At 37.8% G+C, this 12,413-nt stretch overlaps 1 protein-coding gene and 1 non-coding gene across 3 annotated transcripts; both read right to left on the reverse strand.

The window, feature by feature from the left end:
- Positions 1-557: 557 nt before the first annotated feature.
- Positions 558-9,246, reverse strand: TIPIN (TIMELESS interacting protein). 2 transcript variants are annotated; one of them, XM_085305436.1, is made up of 8 exons: positions 8,746-9,246; positions 8,189-8,346; positions 6,766-6,859; positions 5,690-5,765; positions 4,561-4,683; positions 4,032-4,095; positions 2,181-2,381; positions 558-1,203 (listed from the first exon to the last, which is right to left on the reverse strand). In XM_085305436.1, the coding sequence occupies exons 2-8, from the start codon at positions 8,319-8,321 to the stop codon at positions 1,040-1,042; spliced, it is 855 nt and encodes a 284-aa protein (XP_085161562.1). In that variant the 5' UTR covers positions 8,322-8,346; positions 8,746-9,246; the 3' UTR covers positions 558-1,039. The 2 variants fall into 2 exon arrangements, with proteins under 2 accessions (XP_085161562.1, XP_085161563.1); XM_085305437.1 differs by having other exon boundaries at positions 558-1,200; positions 8,746-9,245.
- Positions 3,227-3,363, reverse strand: LOC146595640 (small Cajal body-specific RNA 14). Its single transcript, XR_014895917.1, has one exon.
- Positions 9,247-12,413: the final 3,167 nt, after the last annotated feature.

Here is a 12,413-nt window from a genome sequence, read left to right on the forward strand (position 1 = left end):
AAGCAATTACCTCTAGGTGTTCTCCCTAAACTAAGTTCTTAACCTAAATATTTTCTTGTTAAYGTCATCCTCATTTTTATAACTATTTTCTTAACTGGTAACTAAAAGCATATATATAGCTAACTCACATTAGTCCWGAATGCAGAAGCTTTGTTTATTGCAACTAACATGCACAACCCCAACTACATATGTAGCACAAGCTACTTCCTGATAAAAATGAAGTTATTATTTCATCTGCTGTAACTTAGGAGTGAACATCTTCATTCAGTTTGTTACAAACAACTGTCTGCCGTATGCTACTGCAGAGGGGAGTCTTGGGGCTCTAACATGATGGTGATACTTCAGACTAGTTTATTGCTTCCTTCTACAAAAAGGAAAATTTTAGTATGTTCACTTCAAGAGAGAGCRAGCAAGACCATCTGGAGAGAGAAAGATAAGTAGTTCCATCAAAGCCAAGGCATGTTCTCATAAAGAAATGTACTCATCTGTGAAAAGGTGTGATTTACATCATGGATTTTGAATTTGTAGTAGTTATAGCTTAACAGCCTTATACAAGATTTTCAGGTTTGAGTTCTGAAATTTAATAGCTTCCATTTTATAAGAACAAGATACAGGTATTTGATAAGTGAATTACAAAATGCAGGACATCTGGTTCATACATAGTACTATCCTCTATTTTAAAACCTTGAATATAAACCTGATCTACCAACACCCCAGCTAATTCACCTTTATATCAATAATTAAAAAAAAAAAATCAGAAAAGGTTAGAAAAGGTTGCATCAGTAACATTTCCTAAAGAATGTCACTACCGAAGATGATCAACTGTCTCAAATCTATTTCTCTTCTGTTTCCCAATGGATGGAGTTGCTCATTTTCACACAAGAAAATGAAGTTCTGTCCACCTGTGCAGACATCAAGATTACAACTTCCTTGCAGCTTCCAGAGTCAGAGTGGAAAGAGCTGGTGACATCTGCATATAATGATAGAACTTACAATGTTGGGATCTTTGTCTTAAAGTCATTCAAAGTACATGGAAAGGCTATTGCTTTTCTCTGGCATATTCCAATTCTGTATCTCTGTCCTCAGCATCTGCAACAGCAAACTTGGTTGCAGTAACTTGAGTGTCTTCCGTAAGGTCAGCCAGATTCTGAGCAGCTGCAGTATTAAACACCTCCTCTTCTGGGTAACTAGCAGAAAGCTCTACTTTTAAAAGAAGAAAAAAAAAGTCTTTGAGAAAAATATTACTGCTTTCTGTTTATCAGCTGCAGTTTCCTTTCACAGAATTACAGCCTTCAAGAGCCAACTTCAGAAATGACAAGAAAGTTAAGTTTCATTTTAGCAGCAAGAAAGCTTTCACAAGGTAGCAGGACAACTAGAGAGAACAGTAGTTCTGACTTAGCTTTGGAGGAGTCTAACTACAGAGACAGTTTAAGTTCAGGAGATACACATTTTTCTACTTACTAAAAGAATAAGCACAGTTTCCTTTAAACTGGCCAAGAAGCTCAACTGTGTAAACTGTAAATATCCTATTCTTAGGAAGAGTAGATGTTTTCAAACTATACAGCAGTAGTTTCAGGGACAACAATACCATAAGTTTATCCCTGCTATTTCAGACAAAGTAAAATGTTTCATTTCTGTCATAGGACAGGTTAAGAACAGTTAAAATGGGAGGTGTGAAAATTCTAACAGTGGAGGCAAGAGAAATACATACTATCGCTACACTTGTAGCAGTAATTTACCTAGCTTCTTTTCTACAACTCAGTATCCTAAGAGATTCTGAGCCTGCATCTTTTACTGGCAAGAATACATACATCTGTCTTTAAAACCTTGCTGGTTTATTTCAACTAACTCTTCAGTTACTGCAACAGTTTTTGGAAAAATGAAAGACAGTCTTTTCACACTAAAATGGTAAAAATTTCTATCTTCATCAGGAAAAGATGACTGACCAAAACAGGGAGTAACTGACAACTCCAACTACAGCATACTGGCAGATTAGCAAAGCAGAATTTAAAATTGAATGTGATAGTGCCTTACTTTAGAAAGTTCTCTCATGCAACACCTGTTCAGAAACAAACATTTTTATACAGATTGGTAAGCTTTTCTCTTTAATAAGAAGGAAAGCCTTCAAAGTTTTCAGACTACCAATGTTATATAAACATTTAAGTTACAAAGTTGTTTACCGCTTTGTTGTGACTGGCTGTTACACTGCATCTTCGCTTGTCTGCGTTCCAAGGCTAGTTGCCTGTTCCTTTTGATTCGCTGTTGTTGCTCCTCCGTGAGAGTTGTACCAGAGGGAGAATCCAGTTCTTCTCTTACATTCCCAGAGCAGGGATGCATGTCTTCAGTGCCTATATCTAGTCCATTGCTTTCCCCTCCACCATCTGATTGAAAATGAATTGCAAAGGGTGGGGGTGAAGAAGGGCAGAAATCAACACTTTGAACCCAGTGAGATATACTGCTAAGTACGTGGCAAGATGACATTTTAAAGGCACTTCTGACTATATGCTACATTWTAAAGTTGTATTAATACAACATTCTGTGATTTAGTTTTCAGTTACCTGGCAGTTTTCTATCTGGGTGCATATAGCAGATATTCACTGTGATATAAAGCAAGTGCTTATCAAAGAACCCAAATACAGAACAGTAAGTAGCATCTGAATATACAGAAGTCTGTGTGTGTTAAATTAGCAATCCTAAACTATGCCTGAAGGTCAAAACCCAGTAAATTCAGATATACCATCCTTACTGAAAGGCCAGATACTTTTCTTCCTACCCATACTAATACCACAGTGTCCTTTGGAAAGTGGAGGGACTAGTTCTGGGAATCAACAGACAGGTTCAAACATAGACATGACATAGTCAATTTTGAATTCARTCTGCTACTATTATGGAATATTTACTCAGTTGTCAAAATTAACACATGCAAAATGGAGACAGTCCAATTCCATTAGACAAATTTCACCCACCAACAGGGAAGCAAAGCACTGTTTCCAAGATTGCCTAAGGCCAAGTATGCTTTTGCTGCACTTTAAACCTGTAAACAAAGAAGGTAGCTAAAAACAAAGGGTTTTTTTAAAAACCATACTACAGCTTGTATTTCTAGGTTTAATCTTTATTTCAAAACTGTTAGATGTCTACTCAAATTCTTTGACTGAAAACTAACCAGCTGAAGCAGTACACTAGCTACCATAGCTCAAGAACATTATSAGCACTGTATTTAAATACAAATGTATGGAACCATCGCACAGAAAAATCTGATAACTCTACAGATCCTGTCGGCAGGAACCATTTATTTCACTGTTTGTGACTGCTTAAGGTTGCATTAAACATCTAGCAAATGCAGCCAATAGCAAAGACAGCCACATTTCACTAACTTCCTAAAGTCTTCCCCCATCAGCAGGGCAAGATTTTACCACTGAGAACTCTTTCACTGCAAAGTATTTTCCAAGCACTGATTTATTATCTATCAAGTGGCTGGATTTTGAAATTGCAAGAAATAGCAGCAGCTACAYACCAAGAGTGACACATACACATAGYGGTGCCTACAAGCATTACAAGTACTTTTCCTATAAAGGACAGGACTACATCCTGACTGCATTGTAAGAGTTGGCAGCATAAGCAATGTAATGATCTTCAATATCTTCATTAGTAAGATCCAAGAGCTCTGCAGACTGCCTACTTATAGAARAGTAAAATAAAAACAAAGAATACATTCACTTGGGAATTGCAGTTTTGTTTTTTTTTTGGAAGACCATTGCTAATGATGCTGATTTTAATATCCATCTTCCATTTCCTTTCTATATGCCACTCAGTTATAAATATATATGGAGCATTTTAGTTTGAGTATCAGTTCAGTTTTGTAATTGTAAGATTTTCACAAAAGCCTAGTTTTAGAATGGAGGACCAGTCTTAATTTCTTCTACAACAGAAGAATGAATCCTGACCATTAATTTCTAGTCAGTGGGAGAGGAAGGAGAAAGAGAGATGTTTTAAGTATTCAGTCGCTGAAAAAAACAGCATAAAGAGCATACCTTCATTATTTTTGAAGTCTTCATGCAAAATAGGAAGATCAAGTCTAATTCGCTTTAGACAGGTCTTAAAATGAAAAGAAATATTTCAATATTTCTGTGACAAAATCCCTTGCGTTATGTTGATAGTTTTAAATTCTACTACTGATTTCTTTATCCTTTATTTCTCTGAAATAACATTCCCTTTCCCTGCATGTCTGTCTTTTCCACAGCTTTTAAAGCTGTGGGTTGTTTTCCTAATACTTGGTCTATCACCTAGCCAGAGGAAGCTGTACTCTTAAGTAAATTGCTTTGGTAAAAGTGTCTTTTGTAAATCAGAGCAGATTTTCTTGAGGTATGGTTTCAAATAAATATTACACCTAAATGTGATCATAAATACTTCCAAATACTAGGCAGCTTCTTTAAATGAAAGAAATTTAAATCAAATTATAATCTTAAATAGTAAGCATAATTTCAGTTGTTGCATAACTACTCTCATAAGCCCACCTCTTACAGTATTGCATGAAGAGAAATGGACATGAGCAGCATGTACCTGAACTTCCTTTTTGTTTCCCAAAGACTCTACTCTGTCAATAAAATCATCAAATTGCAATTTTGGAAATAATCTATGGGCCCAATGTTCCATATGTCGTATAAGTGTCTTCAGGTCTTCTGCCTAGAACAGAAAACAAGACATCCAGCTGTTAAAAGTTGATTAAGTCAGTAGACTGCAGAGGGAAACATGCCACTAATGTTTCTGAAAATATTCAGTTTGTCATTTGAAAGTCTCATGAAAGTCTATATAGTATAGATGTTTCAGTAATCTATCCTCCCACAAACAAGTTTGAGTGTGCAGTTTCAAGTTATGAGAAGAACAGTGATCAAAAGTCAGGAAAAGCATTTACATTCACTGTAAAACATTTGATAGGCTTCTGAGAATTTGCCTCTTAAGCCACATACACCCAAACCAAGACTGGAAAATCYGTGGTGGCACATTTAACGTGCATTTTGATGTTCAGAATGTACAGAAAAATATACATGTAAATAACCTTGTGTCATGAATACTTCCGCTCACATCAGCATTTTTCTGTTTCTTTATGACTCCATTTGTACAGAGAATTTATACCAAAACTTCTCTTGTAAACTAAAGACACACAGGTTTCTTTTCAAATGTTCAAATAGTCTATTTAATGATATTTATTTWAAAAAAATAAATTATTTTTTAATGTATCAAACACAATGAGACAGTTTTTAGAGAAACCTCTGCTTTCTCTTTGCTTCACATTTTAGTATTAGAAGCTTTGGGATACAGGTGTCACAACAGCCAAAACAGAAAATACGATCATGAAATGATAATGTAAGGCACTTCTTAAGACTTAGTAAGCAGTCTTATAAGCCTCTTCCAATTTCAAAAGCATTTTTCTAGAATATCACATCTGTGACTTGTCCATAGTTCTGAAACACAAGAAAGTACTTTGAGATTGAAATACTGATTCTGTGAAACAATCACATATTTTTACTCAGAACTACAAAACTCAGGAGGGTACATTCYACTGATGTTAGAAGACTGCACATGGTTGTCTAACCAGAACTTAATATCAATCCTCCTCATACAAGAGGGACAGCAATCTCAATCTAAGCTAATCCTCCAGGAAACAAAATAATAATTCAGTATTTCTTACCTCATGCCCCTTACCCTTGAATTTTGTGTTGTCAAATATGTGTCTTAAGGCAGGAAGTCCTCTTTCAGAAACTAATCTGTTAGTATGAAAAAGACCAAGTTACTCAAAACCTGTATCTACTTCCTTGAATCAAAATCATTCCTCCAGTCTAAAGATTTCTGTAAAGTTCTGCTTGAAAGACGTATGGGTTAGGAAGTCAAAAAACAAAAACACAAAAACCCCATACAATAAGATAAAGACTGCAATAAAGAGTGAGACTTTTTGGAAAATCACCATACAAACAGTCCCTGTCCAAGCAACTTTTCGATAACACAGAATCAAATGGACAGGTAGTTCATGTATCTATACTGGCCATGTGAAACCAATAGGTACATGCCCAAGACATCCACCTGTGATATTAGAAAATAATTTCATCAGAATATTTTAACATAACACAAAAGAAAACAGAAGCTCAGATTCTACTTTTTTTTTATATAGAACTTAGCCTGGTTTTAGTGGAAAGAGCAAGGGAAATACTAAAATCCTTAACTTTTACAAACAGGGTTTATCCAGTTTGTACAGAAGTCACGTATAAATGTACTTTATAAAAAGTACTTTAGACTATTACACTGAGTTTTTTTTTTTTTTTTTTTTCAAAATACACTTCCATTAAATAGAAGAAATCCACAGTAATATGTCTGAGCCAAAATAAAGATGATACAGTTGGAAGAGTCCTACATATAAAAAAACCCCACATCYACAAACAAGTTATTATTCAGCTACCAAGTCCCAAGAAACCTTAAGAAAGTTTTACTAATGATAGTATTACATAAGTAAGCGAGGAATAAAAAGGTTGAAATGCAGTATGCTACAACAGGAATTTCCATCTCCAAAAAAACTTGGTCTTTGGCTTGAATACGACCACATAGAGAACATCTGAGTGGATAAGCACCTTAACCATTCCCCCAACAGCCATATACCGAATACATAAAATACAGACAAAAGTACTCTCTCTCTCTCTCTCTCTCACACACACACACACACACTCACACGAAAACCCACAACCAAACAACAACAACAAAAAAACCCCACCACACCTTTGGGCATCTAGTTTAGGTATTGGTCTTCTAACAGATTTCCGTATAGTCACGGAAGAATCCTTTGTTTGTGACTGCTGGTTACCATCTGGTTCTAATAAAAGAAATAACATATTAGAGGTATATAATGCAAATATAATACATCAACTAGCATTACACAACATAAACTTTCAAATTTCTACCCTAAATCAAAGGCAGTGGTCACAAGCATTCAATTGTGATTACTTCCAACAAGTGCTTGTATATTTCATCTTTTTCCCATGAGATAGTTTGGAAATAAATGYGTCTCTTTAAAATACACTAATAATCAACTTTTCTAACAAAGAAGGTCACTTCCTTTTCAAAGAACCTAGCTTTATCACTTGCATATTTCTTATTAGAAGCATATTGAGAGTAGCTGCTGCCAGTTTTAAGAGTTATCATTCGAGGTTTTTAACAGGTTGTTTCCCAAAATTTCCAGGATAAATCTTAAGAGGTCTGAAACTTCACTATCACCTTCAAAAGTAGAGAAAGTGATGATATATGAACACAATCAGTCTTTTGCATGCCTTCTAAGAACCAAGTTTTGTGTGTTTTGATGAAGGCTGTACGTRTATTTTTGACTTTAACAGGTAAGCTACAACTGCCTATCTCAGCTAAGAACTAGTTCTTAGCTAACAAACTGATTTCCTCTTTTACATTTGTTCCTTTGAACATCAGGAAGTTGGAACTCTCCTTTTCATATATCAAGGAATGAAATCTATTCCAATCCATACTTTCTAGCAAACATAGCAAGGATGAAGAAAAAYACATACTTAACATTATGTCTACTCATATTTGCCTATAAATAATGCCTACAAGAAATCTTTGTGTCTTCCATTAGCCAGTTCAGCATACTGGATGGCTGCAAGATCATTTAAAATATGAGCAGTTTTAGTTTAAATTTCACTTYTCCTGAAATACCTTGGACTTTTCCTAAATCATGTAGTCTACAGAAACAAGCAACATCTCCCTAGACTACTATATTTAGCACCCTTTTCTCCACTCAAGGTTAAGTCATAAATGGTAACTATATAATGCTATATAATGCATATATATGCCAGCCTATATAATTATCTTTACTGATTTTTTGGCAGAAGAGCTTGAATTTTTAAAAGATTCATTTGTGCTGCAGCTRTTTTGATGGAAAATACAAAAACCAAACTTTTCCCAGAAGTCTGAATGTGCAGAATCGTGTATAATTTAAATTTATTAAGTGCTTTCTTATATATGAGGCTATTTTTAAATAAGGCTATATAAAGAGCTACTTTTATACAAATATATATATATATATATATAAAATTTTCTATAAAAATGTCAGGGTAGTGAAGCACAACACCAATAGTAAGACTGTTCTCATAGTCTATAATGGAAAACTGGTTCTTCGGAAGTCGCAAGTATTTACCTCCATTAGCTAGACCCCAGTCAGCATCATCTTTTCCTGGAGAGGTAGGAGGTGGAAGAGGTGGAAAAATTTCATCTTCTGTATTCTCATAATCAGGAAGATCAAACAAGTTGTTCTCTAAAGGATCTATCATTGCCACAGATTAACTTTTTTTCCTCCTGTAGGAAATATCAAAAATGTTTTAAAAGAAGCAGTGAGAAGCAGCAGCTAAGCATCAGTTACCTACAAAATTTCTACAGGTCTCAGCTTGTCCCCCAAAATACTTGCCAACCAAGAAAACAAACAAACAAACAAACAAAACCAACATCCAAAAGATTAGGTAGCATATACCATGTAAAAGGATGACACAACCCAGTCTCACGATGTCAGATGAAAGGGTTTGTCATGTCTCAACTCATCGAAGTTATTTGGGAGGGGCAGGAATGGGTCACAGGTATTAGAAAAAAAAACAAGATTTCTAAATAAAGCACTTATTAAAACAGCTGTTTTCCCTTACAGTCCCTGAAAATCAAAGATTACTGGGGAGGGGGCGATAACTCCTCAGGTTTACAGCTTACCCACTCAGAAATGCAGTCTGCAGGAGGATTCCCCTTTCCCAGCCGCGTTAGCACGGGTAATTTCAGAGGCTCTGGCACACCGGCCCGCCTGGGCTTACGACGACCCAGCCTCGCCACAGACACGCGGCTCCGAGCTGCTCCCTCYCCAAGGGAAAAGTTGTCTCCCGAGCGGCTTTAGCGACCGGGGAGCGCAGGCAGCTCCGCCGGCACCGGCCTCTGAGGAGGCGGCGAGCTCCCTTCCCGCGGGCGGCGGAGCGGCCCGGGAGGCGCAGACCGGCGGAGGGCGGGGAGGGCGCCCGCGGGTTGCGAGGGCCGGGCGCCGCCGGGGCGCCGCTCCCCTCAGGAGCGGCTCGGGGCGCGGCGAGAGGGCTCCGCGCCTCCCTCCTCAGGGCGAGGGGGAGGCCGGCGCGAGGGGCCCGGGCGAGCAGCGCTGCGCACGGCGCCTCCCGCCGCGGCCGCTTCGCGCCCCGCTGCCGAGCCGCGCCGGAGCGGAGGGGCGCGGAGTGGAGGGGGGAAACACCGCGAGAGCCTCACATCTCGCGAGCTCTCGGCTGGAGCGAGCGGCCGCTCCGCGCCAATGCGCCTGCGCGGCCCCGCCGCTGCGCTTTTGGCGCCAAAACCCGAGGGGGGTCGGGGCAGGCGGGAGAGCGCCGTTTCCCTCAGCTCTCCCCGGGGCGGGGACACACGGGTGCTTCGCCACGCTTAAAATCCCTGGGGGTGTCAGTGGCATCTGAAGGATCTAAAGTTGTTAGGCGGGCTCGGGAAAGAATGATCAATCAGCCCTGGAATGGGATTTAACCCAAGGCGAAAGGAGCTCTTTCTGCCTCTGTGAGGAAGCGCGTTCAGGGCAGGTAGCGGTCCCCAGGCTTTCCTCTGTGCAAATGTGGAGTAGAGCCTTCTGGTAATTATTTAAACACCTTGCAGTTGTCCAGGCTTTAAGAGATACCCTAAGCCCGATGAGATTTGGCGGCTGTGTACATAAAATGCTGGTTTGGGATTTGTACTGCAGTCTGCAGAACGGACGGGAGAGGCTCCACACTGYGGCCTCCGGTGCCCTTGGTGACCCAGTTGGTGGCAGGTGATGTGCTGATCTAGTGCATCTGAAAAATTTGCATATTTTACAGGTCAGTCCATGTCAGTGCATCTGACTTAAGCTGTAGACGGTTTAARCAAAATGAGTGAATGTCAGTTAATACATCAAGGGAAATGATTTTTTCCTTATTTCTCGATGAGTTTGTTATACATAATATTTCTGATATTTTAATTTCTTCCTCCTAATATGACAAAGAAAATCACTTGCRGATACCTCCTAGTTAAAAAATAAACTGTTTCTCTAGTCAAAATGATTTTAACAATATTTAACATTTGTACTTGCAAATATAGGGACATCTTTTATAGTCTAAAAWACACATAAGAGGGTAAGCATATTAATGGTTTTGTTAGGAATCAACTTTTTAGATATGGCAATTTCTTCAAGTTACTGACGCTCAGGAAGTATGAAAAATGCACACAAAGATACAGTAATAGTTATAAATTATATTACTGGTTTCCAACTCAAAACACTAAAGACTTGTTTCTGTCCTATAAAATGACGGAAAATCAAATGTCTAATACCACAGGAAGCACTTTACATTGAAAATAATCACTCTTTATATTATAAGATAATCTTCATAAACAAGGGAATCATAGGCTTTGGGTGTTGCCTGAGTATCTAACCAATTCAGAACTGCTTTCCTTAATTTTTACTTTTTTTTTCTATTTGAATTTTAAGTACTTCTGTCAACTGAATTTATCAGAGATTCTGAGTTCTCAAATTCCTGTAGATTCCTGCATACTTTCTGAAAAYTGACTGGTAGGGAGAAAAAAAATATGGCAGCAGGGTTCTTGCAGAGATATGTTAGCCCTTCTCGGCTGTGTTTTGCAGTAGCCAGCAGGGCAATCTGCACGTACGCAGGTCAGCCAGTCTGCAGGAGCAAGCAGAGGCCTGACCTGTTGGTGACGTGTTTTGTCCTAGCCTGGACTGAGAGAGAACGGACAGGGATAAAGCACTTGAAAGGCATATTTTTTTCAATAAACAGATTTGCTATGGCAATGTTTCAGTTCACTGCTGTTTTTATGATCAGAAAGAAAAAAACAAAGATAAAAGTACATTACTTACAGTCTCTGCAGAGGAGTACAGTCTTATAAAACCTACTATATTTATGCAACTTTGATTAATCAATATTTTTTGAAAAGTGTTTAATTAAAGACTGGTCTTGATGACCTGGGTGGTTCTTTCCAGTCCTATGTTCCTAATTAAATGAAAAACATATGCCAGGAGGCATTGATTATTGTTTTTTCTCAGGAAATGAATAACCAGCCACATGCTGATAAAATAATAAGTCAGGGAAAAAAAAGCCATAACTTGCCTGTATTCTAGAAAATACTCCTTGTTTCTAGTTTAGATGAAACAAATGTATTACTTATATGTGTCTGTATTTAATAATGTTATTTTATGAGAAAAACTGCAGAAAATTAATACTTTGTCTCATTACCTTTTTTACCCTACACTTGAACATAGGGCAGAAAAAAATCTCTAAAATGGAAGAGTGGCTACTTCTACATTTGGAGGGGTTTACTGCTACAGGAATGCAACTTATTTTGCAAAACCCATTTAGTATTATATTGGTAAACCTTTTTATATAATAAAACCACTCCCCATGCCATTAACCCTACACAAAACAGGCTATATTGGTGCCAGTGTAACTGTGTCAAGGGGAGATCACAACTCACGTTTAGCAAAGGTCACAGTTATCTGTGATTTATACCTTGTTAATCTAATCTAAATTTTGTATTACACAGTCATCTTAAATATTAATATATTTTTAACTTTTTATTATATGGATATATATTTAAGTTCTTGTTCTGGTCCACAGTGGGCTTTTCAATCCCTGTTTCTTGAGGAAAACAACATATACAAGACTGTGATCTCTGTTTGTCTGTTCATCTAACTGTCAGCCCCCTTCTAATAAATCTAATAAGTTTGTGAGAAAAGGAATAATTCATCTTGAAATAAGTGTTTTATTCCTGAGTGCTGACTAGTAGATGGGGGAAACTTAATAGAAGTTTTAGCTATTTTATAGGTCCTGTATTTCTATATACTGTATATCTACTTCACAGACTCAATAGCAGTGTCCTGAAAGTTATCTCCCTTTATTATACGGATTATTGAGTCTCCAAATTTTAAGAATTCTTTTCCTTCTCATACAAGAAACTAGCCAAAATTTTTATTAAAGAATATTRGACTGATGCTCTCTAGAGTTAATCGCTTGGCATAATTTGCTTAGCATTAGTAGCTAAATTTGCCGAAGCTTTAGGCCACAAGTGTGAGTTAAGCCTAGTTAAGTAAAAGCGGTCCCCAGAGCCAGTTCAAGCTGGAAGATAAGATAAGATAGGACCCCAGACCTTAATGTTACTATTGGTTCCGAACTATTGCGTGAAGAGGGGGAATCGAGACTGTAAGAGTATAATTGCCCAAGAATTTCTTTGTTCAGGGTCCCTCTCCAGAGGCACCCAGCTTGAGCCATTTGCCATTGTAGCATGAATAGAAAATAGTCTGTKATACTCTGTGACCGAGACTCTTCTTTGGGAAACCTAGAGTCGAGAAACTTCTTTAACATTTAGGTTTT

The sequence above is a fragment of the Rhea americana genome, unplaced genomic scaffold, assembly GCF_003343005.1.
Source record: "Rhea americana isolate MKP2758 unplaced genomic scaffold, rheAme1 scaffold_22, whole genome shotgun sequence".
NCBI classification, from domain to species: Eukaryota; Metazoa; Chordata; class Aves; order Rheiformes; family Rheidae; genus Rhea; species Rhea americana.